The sequence below is a fragment of the Sebastes umbrosus genome, chromosome 24 (genome assembly GCF_015220745.1).
Source record: "Sebastes umbrosus isolate fSebUmb1 chromosome 24, fSebUmb1.pri, whole genome shotgun sequence".
Classification (NCBI taxonomy): domain Eukaryota; kingdom Metazoa; phylum Chordata; class Actinopteri; order Perciformes; family Sebastidae; genus Sebastes; species Sebastes umbrosus.
The window spans coordinates 13,557,411-13,577,236 of NC_051292.1; the positions used below are offsets into that span (position 1 = coordinate 13,557,411).

Sequence of the window (19,826 nt, forward strand, 5' to 3'; positions counted from 1 at the left end):
AGCTCTCTCAGATGGGAGGGGTTGGACTTCAGAGCTGAGGCCAGAGAAGCACAGCTGATCTCTGACAACCAGCAGTTCATCAATCTGAATAAAGAATAAATGATGAAGATAAAAATCACTTTATAATCCAGTCAGATGTGTTCAGGTTTTAAATGTGTAGCTCAACATCACTATGTCCTAATCAATGATCTTTTCCCTAAAATGAGTAGAGTGACTTTGTCATTGTGTTATTGTGGATCATCATAATGTCAGCCTTCTACAGACATCATCCAAATGTCACCACAACATTCATACACCTGTTCATGTCAACACACATCAATAACATGCTGCTGATCTCTGTCAAGTCTGGAATTAGAGGATCAATATCAAATCAGACTTGTTGGACTTCATTACTTCATTTATTACATGGCCTTCTTCTCACTGTATCTGCTAGCCTAGCAGGTTTATGTCATTTACAGGAAAGGTCCACATTTGTTCAAGTGTGTCTGTAAACAACAGCCACATGTCATATGTACATTAAAAGAGTATTAGCAAGAGTACATTAAAAGTGTAGTACCAAATTCCCTCTTTGAGTTACTATTCCTCCTGCAGCTCAACAAGGAAACTGTCAAACACAACATACTGACTGGATACATACTAAGGCTGGGCAATATATCCATATTATATCCATATCTTGATATGAGACTAGATATCGTCTTTGATTTTGGATATCCTAATATCTAGGGTTGTCAAAGTTAATCGTTTTAACGCCACTATTTTCTTTAACGCATTAATGCAATCGATCTTCCGGAGGTTATAGCGGCTCAGTTTTAAAGCTAAAGTGAAGATACTGGTATCATAGGAAACTGGAAAACCTGATGAATCCATCGGTTCCAACCATGTCAAACTAGCTCGTCGGGAAGGAGGTTAAATAACGCTCCAAACTTACTCTAAAGTTTGGCAAGGAAAAACTGTCATGTCCATCTTCAAAGGGGTCCCTTGACCTCTGACCTCCAGATATGTGAATGTAAATGGGTTCTATGGGTACCCACGAGTCTCCCCTTTACAGACATGCCCACTTTATGATAATCACATACAGTTTGGGGCAAGTCATAGTCAAGTCAGCACACTAACTCACTGACAGCTGTTGTTGCCTGTTGGGCTGCAGTTTGCCATGTTCTGATTGGAGCATATTGTTTTATGCTAAATGCAGTACCTGTGAGGGTTTCTGGACAATATCTGTCATTGTTTTGTGTTCTTAATTGATTTATAATAATAAATATATACATACATTTACATAAATTATATTTGTCCACTCCCATGTTGATAAGAATATTAAATACTTGACAGATCTCCCTTTAAGGTTCATTTAGAACAGATACAAAAATTGTGAATAATTTGCGATTAATCGTGATTAAATATCTGAATGGATTGACAGCCCTAGTAATATCGTGTTGTGTTGTAAGTGTTGTCTCTTCCTGGTTTTAAAGGCTACATTACAGTAAAGTGATGTCATTCTCTGAACTTACCAGACTGTTCTAGCTGTTCTATTATTGGTCATTTACACAAAAAAATATTATGATATTTGATTTTCTCTAAGTCACCCAGCCCTAATACATCTAACTCAGACTGCTGAAGCCTCTGATTAGTTTAAGATCAACTTTACAGGTCATTTTACACAGAACAAGACTGTGGATTTAGTCCTCATCTCGTAACACTCAGGTTATACGGGGGTTGCTTCACAGACAGAAGTAATGATGACAGACATCAATAACTCTTTGAATGTACATATGAACATGTGAGTATTGTATTCAGATAGACTTGAACAAAATATGGACCTGCAAAGAGGTTTCAGATGCAGAATATTTATTTGGTTTTTGCTTCAAATAATTAGACAATGCTGACATGAAAACAGATCACAGTTAGATCTGCTGTCAAAAAGAACGTGGGAATAACTTAGAACCATAGAGACCTCTGATTAGATGGTGTCATTCATAATCATCACTTGTGTGCCTTTAAGTTGGTGCAATACGTGTTTGTTGAAGAGTGCTGCACCTTTAGACATGTTCAAATAGAGCGCTACAGGAATGAGTCCTAAAACCCAGAAATGAATTAGCATTTTAGTACTTCCTGATCCCTCGTCTGGAAGTCAATGGGTTTTTAGTTAGATGCCTGAAATAAGGTCTGTGTTAAAGGTCCAGTGTGTAGGATCTGGAGGTATCTAGTGGTGAGGTGAGGAGATTACAACCAACTGAAGCCTCTCCTGTGTGCCAAGCGTGTTGGAGAGCTACGGTGGCCGACGTGAAAACGTGAATGTCCCTCTCTAGAGCCATCTGGAGCAGAGCCAGTGTGTAGAGAGTGTGTGTACAAACTACACAAACTGCAGTCAGTGAACTGACCTCAGAGTCTCCAGTCTACAGTTTGGACTCTTCAGTCCAGCGAAAAGTGGTTTCACTCCTGAATCCTTCAGGTAGATGTTGTTACTCAGCTCCAGCTCTCTCAGATGGGAGGGGTTGGACTTCAGAGCTGAGGCCACAACTTCACAGAGAGTATCTGAGAGTCCACAGCTAGAAAGTCTGTGATGACACAAAAATTACAAAATACATTATTATGAAAGAGGACAGTTTATATTTACTTCATGCATTTGATGACTAAACAGTTTGATATAAACTTCTTTAATCAACATTTACTCCTCACATCAGTGGTTCAGCTAATCTTATCTCACTGTTTGACATGAAACAATAATTCTCATCACTCTCTCTCAAACCTGCAGACTTTTAATCTTTGTTTTTCTTTAATCTTGCAGATGAAGAGAGAGAACATGTAGTTACATTGAGGCTTCCCTAATGTCCAGTCTGTCAGTGTGATCTGATCCCAGGTCTGTCTCCACAAAGTTAGCATGAGGCCTTCTTGATTAGAAAAGCATTTTTAAAACTCAGTGAATAAGTAATAATAATACAGTTGATAAAGATGACCTCTCTTTGCTAGCTACATGCTGCTTTCAGGTTCACGTCCATAAATGGGAAAATTAAACAAATTGCTATAATATTAGACCTTTACATAATTAAACATTCATATAACTAGATATGTTGATGACTGCATGGCGTTTTGTCATTAACACTCTTTTCTGAGCATCAAACGTATTCAGCTCACAAACACAATGAATGAACCAATGAGGTTACATTATTTACAACATAATGACATCAGAAAGATGATATCAGTGTATCAGCATTAAAAACATAACACTGATCTTTGGTTTGTATAAGATCTCTTAAAAAGTCTTTTTTTTTTTGGTTTTGCCGGTCCGGTCCGGTCCGGTGTACGAGCTTAAACCGGTTTGATTTTATGCTAACGACACGTTCTGGCAAATTAAAAGTAGCCGACATCAACAACCTGTGCCGACAGAGTCACAGTGCTAAATCCAGCCTGTATTGCATTACTAATAAGCAATATGACAACGTGATCAACGTAATATTATGATATAATGTTGGTGTATAAACAAGAAGAGGTTTGTTTACTAGGAAGTTCATGTGTTTTTTGGGGTGATGAGACGAGACATGGCAGAGCTGGTCTCAAAGAAAACTAAAACTGCAGCAACATGGCAACAGTTTGGATTTGAAGCCAACGAAAGAGATGAGCCCAAAAACACACGAGGTAAGGTGTAATGTGGTGCAAGGCCTATTGAAAGCAAACCCCAGCACCAGGATTCTGATCCCAGGACCGCCCCGACTCCCCGCCGGATCAGCAAACGCTCTGTTGCTGCCGTTACACCGGTTAGACCCAGCTCTCCACCAGACAGCTGATCTTTTGTTTTTTTCATTTGTTTTACCAGGTTCACATGTCGTCTCCATCACCCCAAAACATAAATAAGAAAAAACTGTCAAATGTAACAATTATTAGAAATAAATAGAATAAGTGTTCATTAACTTGACAGCTAGAAACACAAACTACTGAAACATTTTGAACTCAACATTTGAAACAGCTCAAGAACATCTGTGACAAAATACAAATACATATTTATGTAATAAACACATGGAACATTTATAAGAATATTATATTTTAAGAATAATTTATAGTGTGTATATTTGAAGAACTAAACTAGTAATCTACACTGATCTATAAAGTTAATCACATCTGGACTTACACAGCTTTTCTGCAGTTCCTCACAGCTGGAATCAGTCTCCGTCGTCCCTCCTGTGATGTATTGTACTTCTTCAGGTCCAACTCATCCAGAACCTCCTCTGACATCTGCAGCATGTAGGCCAGAGCTGAGCAGTGGATCACAGAGAGTTTCTTCTTTGATCTGTTCTCTGACTTCAGGAACTCTTGGATCTCCTGATGTACCGAGTGGTCGTTCATCTCCGTCAGACAGTGGAAGATGTTGATGCTTCTGTCAGGAGAGATATTATCTCTGTTCATCTTCTTCAGGTTTTTGATGGCTCTCTGGATGATTTTTGGACTGTTGTCTGTCTGACCCAGCAGACCTCCTAAGAGTCTCTGGTTGGACTCCAGAGAGAGGCCATGAAGGAAGCGAACAAACAGGTCCAGGTGGCCATTTTTACTTTCAAGGGATTTCTCCATAGCTCTCTTCAGGAAGTCATCCAGAGATGGGTAATGGTCATTGTTGTCACGACTAGCATTGCTTCCAAAATACTTAGAGATGTTCTTGAGAAGAGACCATCTGTGCTTGTGGTCTTCTCTCAAGAAGTCCTTCAGTACCTTTGTGTTCCTGTTTGTGTAACAGTGGATCATGTAGACTGCAGCCAGAAACTCCTGAATGCTCAGGTGAACAAAGCAGTAGACTGTTTTCTGGAAGATCACACACTCTCTTTTGAAGATCTCTGTACAAACTCCTGAGTACACCGAGGCCTCTGTGACATCCAGACCACACCGCTTCAGGTCTTCTTGGTAGAACATGATGTTTCCTTTCTCCAGATGTTCAAACGCCAGCCTCCCCAGCTTCAGAAGAACTTCCCCGTCAGCCTCCGTCAGCTCCTGTGGACTCGTCTCACGTCCCTCACCATACTTCTGCTTCTTCCTCTTTGTCTGAACCAACAGGAAGTGTGAGTACAGGTCAGTCAGGGTCTTGGGCAGCTCTCCTCTCTGGTCTGTAGTCAACATGTGGTCCAGAACTGTAGCAGTGATCCAGCAGAAGACTGGGATTAGACACATGATGTGGAGGCTCCTGGATGTCTTGATGTGTGAGATGATTCTGCTGGACAGCTCTTCATCACTGACTCTCCTCCTGAAGTACTCCTCCTTCTGGGCGTCAGTGAAGCCTCGTACTTCTGTTACCCTGTCAACACATGCAGGAGGGATCTGATTGGCCGCTGCAGGTCGGGAAGTTATCCAGACGAGAGCTGAGGGAAGCAGATTCCCCTGGATGAGGTTTGTCAACAGCACGTTGACTGATGACTTCTGGGTGACATCAGACACAACCTTCTTGTTCTTGAAATCCAGTGAAAGTCCGCTTTCGTCCAGGCCGTCAAAGATGAACAGAACTTTACAGACAGCGAGCTTCTCTGCTGTGACCTTCTGTAATGTTGGATGGAAAACATGGAGCAGCTTGAGAAGACTGTACTGCTCATCTCTGATCAAGTTCAGCTCCCTGAACGAGAGCAGAACCACCAGACTGACATCTTGGTTTTCCAAGCCCTCTGCCCAGTCCAGAGTGAACTTCTGCACTGAGAAGGTTTTTCCAACGCCAGCGACGCCGTTCGTCAGAACGACTCTGATGCGTCCCTGTTGGTCAGGTAAGGCTTTAAAGATGTCCTGGCACTTGATTGGAGCGTCATGGAGGCTCTTCTTCTTGGAAGCTGTCTCAAGCTGCCTCACCTCATGTTGGGTATTAACCTCTTCACTCTGTCCCTCTATGATGTAGAGCTCAGTGTAGATCCTGTTGAGGAGGGTTCCACTTCCTGTTTCATCCGTTCCTTCAGTCACACATTCACATCTCCTCCTCAGACTGATCTTATGTTCATCTACAACCTCCTGCAGACCTCTATCTGCTGAAAGAGAAGGACAAAAGTTAAAAATAAAGAAGATGTGATTATTATTTTCATTGCCAATATTGAAGTGATCAATATAAAGTAAATAAAAAAGCAGTAAAGGTTAAACAGTCTAGTTTTAGTGGAAGCATCAGAAATGCTCCTTTTTCTCTCAGTCGGTGTACATGTTTGATTGACAGCAGAGGAGGCGGAGCCTCAGCTGTCCGTCTGCAGCTCTTCATCTAAACAGCTCACTGTGGCTGTTCCTTCCTCACTGTAATATTTAAAACTCATCCACTCATCAAATAATGCAGGATATGTTCATATCTCGTTGTGTGGACATGTCTTTATTGAACAGCACCAATAACAAAAGCCGGGTTTCCACCCAAAAGTTCCCGGGACTTTTTAGTCCTACTACTTTTAAGGAACTAAAAGGTTCCTTCAGTCCACTGTTGTCTGTTTCCACTACGGTCTAAAGACCTGTGAAGATTCAGCAAATTAGTCCTCTGATGTATGAAAAAGCAACATGACATGTGACGAGAGCTGTTGGTGGTCGCAGTAGTAAACACACTCTGCAGTCTGCCGTTCAGTGTGTCGTCCGTTTCATCTAAAAAACACGCTGGAAAATAATAAACATTAGGTTTAATCTCACTGTGACGACATTTACTGATGAACGTTGGATGTAATGAATGAAATGCAGAGGAGGAAAGTGAAACTAAGAGCGTCCGTCTCCACAGTAAATCATGTTGAGTATTTGAGGGTTATTTATTTATGTCTCTTGTTTTCTCTGTCTTTTTGGCTGGACCGCAGACGGCCAGCCCTACAACCCTAAAAGTCTGTCACTGAGTGATGAAGTTACACGATTGGTCGTCTGAGTGTCGGAGTTTCCTCATTGACCTCTGGATCGTATGTCAACGTTGGTGTATGTATATATGTCTATGGCTTGAACGGCCAGTTGAGTGGAGCAGGGCGTCCCCTAGTGTCCTCGCAGGACCTGGTGAGACTTTTATGACTTTTTATGTATTAAAAGAACAAGTAGTGTTTCAGACATGGAGACGTCAGCAGACAGATGTAGAGTCTTACTTTGTACAGTGCTGGTCTGACCGGCTGGCTGCAGTCCAGCTCTGGTTCTGGATCTTTTTCCACACTGGGGACAGGAGGAGTCTCCTGATGAAGCAGACTGGTCCAAGTACACAGCACAGCAGGACAGCTGCTCCTCCACAGAGACATCACTCCTCTTCCTGTGAAGACATGTCTTTATAACTAAAAGGCTTTGTTGATTGGCCGACACTGTCTCAAAGCTCAGATGGTCACAGGGAACAGTTAAAGTGTTGTTACTTTTCTGTTTGAATTCAGCATTCAGTCTGTGATGACAGTGTTCCTTTTATTTCAACTCTCCTGCTTTCATAAACACTAATGAGCTGAATTTTACTATCTGGCTGTCTTATTAACCTCTTTACAATCCAACGGACGATATTCTGTCTTTCAGAGGTTGTAGCGGCTCAGTTTTAAAGCTAGAGTGAAGATACTGGTAACATGTGAAACTATAGAAAACCTAAGGAATCCATCGTTACCAACCATGTCATGCTAGCTTGTCTGGAAGAACGCTCCGACCTCCAGATATGTGAATGTAAATGGGTTCTATGGGTACCCACGAGTCTGCCCTTTATCATAAAGTGGGCATGTCTGTAATCACATGTCATAGTCAAGTCAGCACACTGACAGCTGTTGTTGCACGTTGGGTTTCAGAGGGGTCGTCCTCCAGAGGGGTCGCCCTCCCGATCAGTTTCTCCTGTCTGTCCTGTCCCCGGGTCGTACGCCTGAGTTTTCCTGCCCCGTCCCTGTTCAGCGCCCGGCCGCTAGCCCCTTAATCCCTCCTCCGGACTCCCTCCACCCACCCTGATGGAGTTCATAGACTCTGTTTTAGGGACGTCTGGGATCCGTCCCTTGAGAAAGGGGGGGACTGTCATGGTCTTGGGTTTTGGTTGTAGTTTGTTTCCTGTTTTATTTTGTAGGTTCAACACTTTCTACAGCTACTTCACAGTGAAAGTCCTCCATTAAAGAGAGCTGATCATGTTCTTAACAGTCTCACGGTCACTTTGGGCAGCTTAGCTTGAGTTAGTTAGGTTTGAACTGAGGTTAGAAGTGGTCTAAATAGTGTGGTAGACCAGCAGTCTAAGACACACACTATGTAACAGTGGTGTCTCTGGTTCAAATCCAGATGGTTTACATTTATTTTGATGTCATTCTGTTTTCTGTCACTTTCTACTGTCAACTATCAAATGAAGGCATGAATGTAATTCAAATATTCTAAAAACAGAAGTGGTCCAAATTTACATTACTGCCCCTTTTTGTATGAGCAGATAACTTTAACATCACTACTGCCCAGGGATGTTTGTTCTTGACCTTAAGGAACAACATATGGTGGAGAAAATCTAAGGTCAAAGGTCCACTTACTAATGATCCAAAACTTTCAACTGCAAGCTCTGAATCTTTAGTAAGTGAGCTTAAATTCCCTTCACCATATTCTACATCAGTAGTTAGTTAAAGAACAAACTCAAACATTCAACACGCGTTAGTTTGGATCAGAAAGTCACACAATAACACAAACTAACTAACCGATGGATGCAGCAATAGACCAGCTACTCCTGTGTTCTGAGAGGGAAAATGACTGGTTTTGTGAATGGAGTCTGGTGGCTTTGAAGAGAGCGATATAACGGCTTCAGTTCCCGTCAGAAAGGGCTGTCTGATGGAGAGGTAAAGCAGAGAAAATATTCTAAATATAGTGTACACCTAAACAAATATTTGTTTGTTTCTTTTAGATGGCTAAAATACGTTTTTCTGCTGCTCCCGTCCACAGCTGCTTTACCTCTCCATCAGACAGCCTTTTCTGACGGGAACTGAAGCTGTTATAGCGCTCTCTTCAAAACCACCAGACTCCATTCACAAAAGCAGTAATTCGACTTCCCAGAACACGGGAGTATACGTACAACCCCACTTCAAAGAAGCTGTCATAACAGCTGATTTTAGGAGAAGTCAAACCAACACAGTATTTTGAGGACTAATGTGAGAAAATGAATTACACATTTGAAGCTCATTCTTTCAGATTTTGAATAGTTGTAAATCTTTACAGCGACTTCAACGTTCAGGCAGAAATATGAATATTTTCTTGAAGTGTAAATTGTGAAATGGAAGTTCTCAGGTGTTTTGTTACAGAAATACAATCAGTAGTTTGTGGCTCTAAAACCCAGACTAAGATCCATCTTAGTTTGAAACAGTATCTGCACTAATAGTTCTGCATCAGGAATATAAATCTGTTAGCAGAACATTTAGTCTTCATCCTCAATGCATCATCATCCATCAGGTCAGCTTACAGTAAAAACAGTCTCTTACTTTGTGTCTGAGGGTCGAGGGTCGTTACTGAAGTTCGGGTGATTCCACATGGACCGGTCACTCTTCATAGACAGACAGCTGGGTACTGGAGACTCTGCTCTCTGTCTGGACTGAACTCTGCAAACACCAAGATGATTTTATTCACATCACATGAATCCTTGATAAACTCTCTGATGACAAAGACATTTCAGTTTCTAAATACACAATCTACTGCTACTGTCAATAATGTGGTTTAAAGTTTGTATTAGTCCTCTTAGATTACAGCTGTTCTGGGTGACTGACAGCTGTCACAGATACGAAGAGGAAGAATGCACTAATTCATTCTCTTTGTGTCACCAACAGTGTGTTAAACTTCACTTAGTAAATACATTTAGTAGAAATTTAATATACAAACACACAATCAACTAGATCATGGCATTGGCATGGCATCACTTTGTTTTATATCATCCTGTATCTTCCCAGTGGTGTTCCTGATGTATTCAAATCTGAACTCTACGTGCGTAAGTTCGAGCGTCAAAATGCGTCAAAACTTAAGGTTACTTAACGTAACCCCGGTTCTTTGATAACAGAGTGAGGTGTTTCACTATGGGAACCGCCTCGGCGTGACCAACTAAGGAAGCTCCAATGACACAACGTCTGTCATCGACAGACAGGTCGACCTGTGTTAGGGCTACGCCCCCTCATATTAACACAGTCGACCGTCCCTCACAAATCATTCTCGCTTTCTCCCCGTGAAGAAACTATAGCTCCCTCAGCTCATCTAAGCTAGCTTGGTTTTTCTGCTTAACAGTTCACAGACGACCCGTCAAGGAACACGTCGCCGAACGCAGTTCCAGGCTTTAGTTTGGTTTTGCTGAGTAAGTACTTCGTAAGAAGTGTACTTTGTGGTGTTAAACAGGATAACTAACCGAGCAGTGTCCGCATTAAGGCGAGCTGTTTTCTCCGGCTAACCTGTATTTGTTTATCGGTGTAGCCGGTGACTGTGTAACATTAAACAACTCCTGCCAGCAGTGCCTGCCTGCATGAAAGAAATGAGCAGGTACTGGTCCAGCCCATTTAAGAGTAAGCTTCCCACCAAGGGCTACTCACAGCTGAAGATCCACGGAATGGGGTAACTGGGGTTGGCCGAACCCCCAGCGGTGGAGCCTTCAGTGGCTTATCACCTCCACCCAAACCGTCGCTCTCTCTCAGCTTCCTCCAACATCTCTCTACCTAGTAAAATGGAGCGCCTCACGGCGTCTGTTTTCCAGAGGAGGTATAAGTACGCAGCGCAATCAGTGTGCTCTCTTAATGCAATGACACTGCTATCTGCGTACCAGGCGGAAATCCTGGAGGAGATGGGTGGACAGCTGGACTCAGGTTCACCTAACCCTGCTCTCTGGGATGAGATTTGTGTTGTGAACGACCTCATCCTGCGCTCCTCACGGGGTGCAGTGCAGGGCTGCGGTCATGTAATGGGACTTGCAGTCTCAGGTGAGAGGGCCCTGTGGCTGAATCTCTCAGGCCTGAGTGATGCTCAGGCAGAGGTTATGGATGCGGCATACGACCCCACCAAAGGTCTTTTCGGTCCAGCTCTGGAGAAAATGAGAGAGACCAGCACCCTCAGAAAACAAGAGGGTGAAGCCTTTGACCTCTGCCTACCCCGACGACCCATCTCTCGCCCCCCTCAGGGACCAAGGACTGGCTTTGCTGCTGCAGCCTCAGCAGTGAGGGAGAGACAGGACCGCAGACCGCAGAAACAGGCAGCTGGTCAACAGACTAGCCAGCAGCTTCGGTCAGAAAAAGCTGAGCCATGGGGCAAACACTCTTTCGCTGCAGTTGCAGCAAGAAACCGCCCATCCCAACCCGGGGACGGAAAGAAGAGGCGTGCGACCTAACACCCCTTGCTTCTCCCCCCCGCCCTCCCTCAAAGAAAAGAAAGGGAATGGAGGTGGAACAGAGCCCCCAAGCTCAGGCTTCAGAGGCCCTGGTGTGTTCCAGTTTTCCAGAGGTCCTCTCTCAGTTCCTCTCCCCTCATGTTCAAGGGGAAGAGAACAGGGGGCAGGTAACACAGTGTCACCAAGCACTTGTACCCAGTTCAACACTAAAAGAAATAAAGTGTGCATTTTCACAGCCAGGCCAAGGGCCGAGGGTGAAATGCTCCCCCCAAAACAAAATAAAAACAAAACAAGGTCATGGCCTCATAATCCCAGCAGGGGGAGCTCATGCTCCTCTGAGGGGAGGCCGCTCCCTCCAGGTGATGGAGGTGAAGTCACCGCAGGGCGGGCACAGTCCACTCGCTGCGCGGACAGACCAGTGGCGCGCATGCGCAGTTCACCCATGGGGTTCCATTACAACGGACGCGTCCATGTCAGGTTGGGGAGCGACCATGTTGGGCAGAACAGTGAATGGCACCTGGGACCAGAGACTGGCTCATGCTCACATAAATCTCTTGGAGCTTTGGGCAGTGTTTTTTGCACTAAAGCATTTTCTGCAATTTCTCCAAGGTCGCCACGTCTTGGTGAAAACAGACAACACAACGGTGGTAGCATACATCAACCGCCAGGGCGGGACTCGCTCACTGCAGTTACACAGGTTAGCTCGGAAGATAATCATGTGGAGCAGCTCGAGGCTAATGTCCCTCCGAGCGACACATGTGCCGGGCGTTTTGAACAGGGGTGCAGATCTCCTGTCCCGGGGAAACCCCCTGTACGGAGAGTGGACTCTCCACCTGCAGGTGGTGGAGCAGGTGTGGCAGAAATACGGCCGGGCAGCCGTAGATCTCTTCGCCTCGCAGGAAAACGCTCACTGTCGACTGTTTTTCTCCCTGTCAGACGTAAATGCACCTCTGGGGGTGGACGCGCTGGCCCACTCATGGCCAAACGTGCTGCTCTATGCATTCCCCCCTCTCAGCCTGATCTCCCCGACTCTAGCCAGGATGAGAGAGCAGGGCTTGTCGCTAATCCTGATAGCACCGCGGTGGTCGTCCAAGCACTGGGTAGCAGAAATAAGCTTCTAGTGGGCAAACCGTGGCCTCTCCCCATACGCAGGGATCTTCTGTCTCAGGCGCGCGGGGAGATCTACCACCCACACCCAGACCGCATAGCGCTCTGGGCCTGGCCCGTGAAAGGTGGAACCTGAACGCGGCAGGCCTGCCGGCACAGGTCATTGACACCATTCCGAGTGCAAGGGCCTCCTCCACTTGCTCTCTTTACAGTGGTAAGTGGCGGGTTTTTGAGGAGTGGTGCGACTCGAGGCACACCATTCCTTTTTCAGTGTTCGGTGGTTGACCTGCTATGTTTCCTGCAGGAATTGGTAAATAAGGGTAAGGCCTTTTCTACCATTAAAGTGTATTTAGCGGCATCTCAGCCTGTCATGTAGCCTTTGGAGAGAAGCCGGTGGGGCAAGATCCTTTAGTTTGTCGCTTCATGAAAGGTGCTGGGAACGCCCTCTCTCATCACCCATTTGAGCCTATAGAGGCGGTGGGGATTACGTTTATTTCACTTAAAACAGTGTTGCTCTTAGCCTTAACCACAGCAAAGCGTGTTAGTGATTTACAGGCTTTATCCATCCGCCCTTCCTGCTTACAGTTTGCCCCAGGGCTCACCAAAGTCTGCCTACGGCCCAATCTGATGGCCTCCATCAGACAGCCCTTTCTGACGGGGAACTGAAGCTGTTATCTCGCTCTCTTCAAAGCCACCAGACTCCATTCACAAAAGCAGTCATTTTACTTTGGAGAACACGGGAGTATACGTACAACCCCAATTCAAAGAAGCTGTCATAACAACTGATTTTAGGAGAAGTCAAACCAACACAGTATTTTGAGGACTAATGTGAGAAAATGAATTACACATTTGAAGCACATTCTTTCACATTTTGAATAGTTGTAAATCTTTACAGCGACTTCAACGTTCAGGCAGAAATATGAATATTTTCTTGAAGTGTAAATTGTGAAATGGAGGTTCTCAGGTGTTTTGTTACAGAAATACAATCAGTAGTTTGTGGCTCTAAAACCCAGACTAAGATCCATCTTAGTTTGAAACAGTATCTGCACTAATAGTTCTGCATCAGGAATATAAATCTGTTAGCAGAACATTTAGTCTTCATCCTCAATGCATCATCATCCATCAGGTCAGCTTACAGTAGAAACAGTCTCTTACTTTGTGTCTGAGGGTCCAGGTTCATTACTGAAGTCTGGAGGACCCCCTATGGACCAGTCACTCTTCATAGACAGACAGCTGGGTACTGGAGACTCTGCTCTCTGTCTGGACTGAACTCTGCAAACACCAAGATGATTTGATTCACATCACATGAATCCTTGATAAATTCTCTGATGACAAAGACATTTCAGTTTCTAAATACACAAACTACTGCTACTGTCAATAATGTGGTTTAAAGTTTGTATTAGTCCTCTTAGATTACAGCTGTTCTGGGTGACTGACAGCTGTCACAGATACGAAGAGGAAGAATGCACTAATTCATTCTCTTTGTGTCACCAACAGTGTGTTAAACTTCACTTAGTAAATACATTTAGTAGAAATTTAATATAAAAACACACAATCAACTAAATCATGGCATTGGCATGGCATCACTTTGTTTTATATCATTCTGTATCTTCCCAGTGGTGTTCCTTATGTATTCAAATCTGAACTCTATGTACGTAAGTTTTAGCGTCAAAATGCGTCAAAACTTAAGGTTACTTAACGTAACCCCGGTTCGTCATGGCATCACTTTGTTTTTATATCATTCTGTATCTTCCCAGACGGTGAAGAAGAGAGCGAGTGAGAGAGAGTCGGTGTGTTGAGCTAATTCTTGTCTCATTTGTGGGCTGATAAACAGTCTGGTTGCCTTGGTGATGAGTTACAGCTGACTATTAACCAAACATCCATTCTCTGTTTGAGGAAGAACATTAACCAAAACACATGAAGTGAAACTGGCTGGAGGGTGGGAGGGGGTTAATTCTCTTTGTGTCAAGAAACGTTTGTTCAACTTCAGTTAGCAAATACATTTTAGTTGAAACTTTAAAATAGAAACACAAAATCAACAGAAAACATGGTATTGGTAGAGGAAAGTGAAAATGAGTCCTATAAATGAGTTAGTAGCAGCTCTCTTACTTTGACTCTGAGGGTCCAGCTTCATTACTGAAGTATGGAGGATCTTCTTTAGACTGATCACTCTTCATAGACAGACAGCCAGAGACTAGAGACTCTGCTCTGTCCTCCTCTTCCTCCACACAGTCAATCATCTTCTGATCTGAAGTCAGTCTGAGAGGTTAAACATTAACGCTGACAGTGACCATGTACAGGAAACAAGTTTGTACAAGAGTCACATGCAAGACTGAGAGAACAGGAAGTAACACAACTGCGCGCGCACACACACACACACACACGCACACGCACACGCACACGCACACGCACACGCACACGCACACGCACACCTTTAAATCTTAAATCCCTTTAAATTTTCTTGGCTTACAGCAGGTTTAATGAGGATTATTCAGCCAATCACGACTTTGTGTTCTCAGATGAATCAAACTGTTGAGTTCATTCTAACATGTCTCTCCTCTACAGTCCACAGGGAGGAAACTGACTCAGACACTTTAACAGTAAACTAATACAATATTGGATTAACACTCACCCTGCTTCAGTCTTCAGTCGTCACCTCTCTGTGCCGTTAACACAACATGGAGTCTGAACTCTCTGAACCGGACTGAACACTTTCACGGTTCCCCCCCTGTACTCATGTACCTGAATCACATGGTCAGTGTGGCTCCTCCCCTCTCTATTTACAGGAAATCAGCTGAGTTCATCTGTGACTGTGTGTGTTCACAGCGGTTCACAGCCATTTAACATGATATGGTCATAAGAATCTCTCTTGGCTTGAACAGGCTGAATGAACCCTCTAAGACCCACAATAGACCAGTTTTAGTCTTCTTTAGAGGGGTCCAGGGGGTCTTTAGAGGGAGATAGCAGGTCAACAGTAGATGTCACATAGAAGTGGTGTACATCATCTGAAAGCTGGGAACCTGGAGATTAATTTGAGATGCAGCTCAGCACTGAGTGTCAAGTTGTTCTAGTCATTAATCAGAAATAAACATTAATTCATTAATTCATTAAAATAAATAGTGAAAGTCTATAAGGGTTTAGAACATTATGATAGAAGTATATGATGGTCATCCCCATACCAACAACCAGACAAAGCTAAATGTGTGGCTTCAACAACAGTGTGTTGAACATGCACCCCAAAACAAAAAAGGGATTGTTCTTGTGACCGACGGTACAGCTTCCATCGCCGACCTACAGACGAGGAATCCACAAGAATGTGGCTGAGAAACCGAAACTTGAAGAGACCACCTAAAACACTGTAAGTGTGCTCAACGGAGGAAAACCTGTATCCTACTTCGTGGTTGGGCTACGAAAGAGCAGCGGAGGAGAGACGTCGGGTCCTTAAAAGGACTGATAGCAGAGCCAGGAGAACGTCAGCTATGATTTCATGTGTAGGGAGGATACAGCATTGTAGCGTCTGTTTAATGACAGCCAGTTACTTTTACTATTTTATGTACAGTTTAAATGTAAGGCAGTTTATGGGCAGCATTACACTAAAAAAATAGCTCAATGCTTTGATCACATGATCCTGTTTGAGCTGTAAGAGGTGGTGTTCACACATGTTTTACTAGATGTTTTAATATGGAGAGAGGATTAGCGTACCGTTGGAAAACAGCGGTTCCGGCTCAGTGACGCGACACGACGGAAGTTGCGCCCATAATTCACGCAAGGCATCATGGGGACTAGGAATAAGGTGGATAGGCATCCTATAATATATTATAGAGTGATGCTACAAATAACACAGGAAAGCACTGTAAGTATGAACACTATATACAAACACACCACCTTAACCCTATAATGTTCCATTTGGAATATTATTGGAGTATTATAGGCCAACTATAGAAGATGCATAACCCCAAGTATAATAATATAGCAATAAAATCCCAGCTGATGATGACTGAAACAGTATAACATGCTTAAAAATCATACATAAATAGGAATAAGTCTAAAGAGATTGCGGCTTACACACGGTAACATATGAATAAGGGGAGTACTGACACTTATTTGTCTCCACTTCAAGCACTGAATGGAGGTCTGCCAAAGAGATTTTGTGATGATCTGACCCTTTAAAGTTAACTCAGTTCCATCAACATTAAACACAGCAGCTGGTAATACTGAGAGAAAACATATCCTACCTCAGAGCTTCAGTGAAGAGAAGATGGTCCTTCAGTTGGTCTGTATACGCTTCCTCTTCTTCCTCCAGATGTCTTCCATTGATGCCACATATCTACAAGTGTGTGACAAATAAAAGTCTTAACATGCAACAGTAAAACTCATAATACACTTTTATAGAATTTATAGTTATATTTATAGTTAGTATTAACCTAAATACCTGGAGACTTCCATAGTTCCCACGATCATGTAAACACCAGTCGGTAGGTTGGCTATATGATGAAACACATGAGCCATTAAACTGTATTAACATCTACAATCTTACACTAATTGTGAGTATTGTGTGTTTTATCCTCTTTCTTTCCTCTTGATGTTGTTCCAGAGCCGGTACGCTTTCGCCAAGTGCTCATCCACAGGTGGCACTGATTTACCTCTGATATCAACAGCAGGAAAACTTTAACAAAAGAGATATAAAACGCCATGTTCATTCTCACAATATAATGTAATGTAACATTACCAACTCAAGGCATATTGAAAGAGGCTGGCACACGGGTCTTGGTGCCTTCAAATGTTGTCGTGTTTAGGTAAGATAAGTGGAAAGTTTCTGAAAGCTCAGAGTTCACAAGTTGTGACGTGTTTGCTGACGGAGGTCACGGAAGTTCATTTTCCGCTGCATAATAAGTTAATATATTGTAATTTTAGTCGTATATTTGTGACCACTCTGTTTCTGTCCTCCGTGTTGACCCAATTATGGCGCGGGAGTCGAGGTCGATGGAACAATTGAGTATTTATTTCTCATCTGTATAATGGAGCACACACAACCAGGCAGGTCAGGACTACTGTTAAGATGGTTGGCACAGCCCGCTCCAACCACAGCCTGAGAGTTTCTTTCTGCTGTAGGTTACATTATGATCGTATAGCAGGGCTGTGTGTTGGCAAGAATTGGGCAATACGATACGTATCACGATACAGGGGGAGCGATTCAATATATTGCGATACTGTAAGGAAGGCGATAAATTGCAATTTTTTAAATCCAATTTTAGGAAAACTGTCGTAAAACACCATATGCATAAAATCGGAGTAAAAAAAGAATATGCAATCATTTATCACAGTCCCTGTAACATCCAGCATCACAGCACTACTTTGAGAGGACAGTACACTGAGAGGGTGCATCTCTTTGCAAATGCAAAAGTATTGACTGAGTTAATCTTTGCATGTAAACTATTAATTAAAAATAGATAGAGTGGATTTGAGAATCGATACAGTATCACAAAACATAATATCGCGATACTCTATATTTTCCTTACACCCTTCTAAATCCATGATGGAAAAACATTTAAATACAAAGTTATAAAATTACTTTGTTTACAATTGTATTGTAAAACATGAGCATAAAAAACATAAAACCTCTTTTCACATTCCACACTTTGTCATTCACATACAGTCATATCAATGCTATCTAATCAAATGTGGTTTTAACAGCACAGCTAGTGTGTTTCTTTATCCCAAACTCTAAATGTGGTTTTCATTTCTCTTTAACAACAGAAGAGATTTACATATAAATGGTGCTCTGCTGCCACCTTCAGGAGGGTTACAGAACACAGCAGGTTATACATGTATTATATATAGATTATATCTTGTGTACAGGCAGGGGCGTGTCCAGACATTTTTGATACTGTAGTATTCTCAGCAACAGAGAAACCTGAACTCCCAGGTATAAACAAAAGTCACATCCCTCCTCACATACCAGCAAATGTTGTTTTAACATTGTAAAGTGAACTGTTAAATAATGCCAAAATAATTTGTAAATTCCCAAAGTAGGTTACATACAAAAGAAAATCTTTATTCTAAAACAGTCACTTTATAAAGTGCCAACAAAATTAAAATAAATAAGTCTTTGGGCAAAATATTTACTTGATAAAACTGTGCAAAACGTTGCATGTGCAACAATGTAAATGGTTGGAGGTACAGACTGTGTAGAATATTTTATCAACAGAGATAGCTGACCTTACCAGAGCTTACGTGTGCATAAAAAAAGCTTACATCACTTGTAACAAATCTTGTTTTAACACTGATTTGTTACAGTAATAATGCTACAAAATACCCTGTGACTCCAAAAGCCAACATAAGAAAACAATGCACATTAAAAAGCACAGTCACTCTCCGCCTTTAAAGTGCAAACATATTTAGAATACATACGCCTCTTTGAACAAATTATTTAACCAAACAAATTATAAACTTTACATGTGCTACAGTGTTGGTTACTCTAGTATTACCTAGTATTACCATTCAAGAGACCCAATCTGTTTTGACAGCCTTGTGCCAATTACAATAAAAAGAAATAAAACAAGACAGGGTAAATGTTTAGCTTATTACCGTTACAGCTTTTAACTACAGGCACAGTAAGTGTAGTAAAATGTAGGCTACTCACATCTTTCACGACGACGCTCCAGAGACGTGTTGCTTCCATAGACTGACTGTAGAAAAACAGTTTGTTTCACCTGTAGGTTCACCTGCTCAAACTTATTCTTCTTCTTCGCGCCTTTTTTTTTTTGCAGGCTACATACTACTTTAGCGCATCTCTGCCTCTCAGGTTTGAGAAGGAACTGCAACTCTAAACAAGAGTGCAGTTTACATTCAGTGCCGTGGCCCGCCTCTGACTGGGCATATAGCCAATCATATTGTAAGATATTGGGGTGGCACTTGGGGTGGCCAATCAGATTTCAGGGGTGGCCTGTGCCACCCAAGGCCACTCCCTGAACACGCCAGTGGTTCAGGAAGCTCCTTTTTGCTCAGGGAATCATCTGTGTATAATCTTCTTAATCCTGTGCCATAAATCCACAAAACCGGCTTCATCTGTAAGTTATTCACTATTATCAGTTATGTGAACATGTTTATGTCACCATTTCTTAGGTTGAGTAAAGTATTTTGATGGTTAGTTTGTTTTCAACTACATAGAGATGTATTGATGTTTAAAGCATTGGTTCATATGTAAACATACTTTTATGCACCTGTTAGTTATGCTAGTGATCTTTTCTCTATTGATGTATTAGAAATATTATTTAGTACTTACAAGCACACTTATCTGATGTTTGTATTTTGTGCTCTTTTTCACTTTTACAATATTACATATTTTCCTCCATTAAATCCTGCCAAACACAACAACTCGTCTGTTCCTTGGAGAATGCAATGCTGGAGAATATATTGTTGAGCTGGCTGTATAGCTGAAAAACACGTTGCCTGCAACAACTTTGAGTGAGGACAGCATAAT

The 19,826-nt window shown here is 42.6% G+C and overlaps 1 protein-coding gene across 1 annotated transcript in view; it reads right to left on the reverse strand.

Annotated features, from left to right (window-relative positions):
* The window catches only part of LOC119483763 (NACHT, LRR and PYD domains-containing protein 12-like), a 542,841-nt gene that overhangs the window by 438,576 nt on the left and 84,439 nt on the right, over window positions 1–19,826 (reverse strand). Inside the window, exon 2 of the mRNA XM_037762204.1 lies at window positions 9,360–9,476. Coding sequence (XP_037618132.1) covers window positions 9,360–9,476 — 117 coding nt within the window. The remainder of the gene's footprint in view (window positions 1–9,359; window positions 9,477–19,826) is intronic.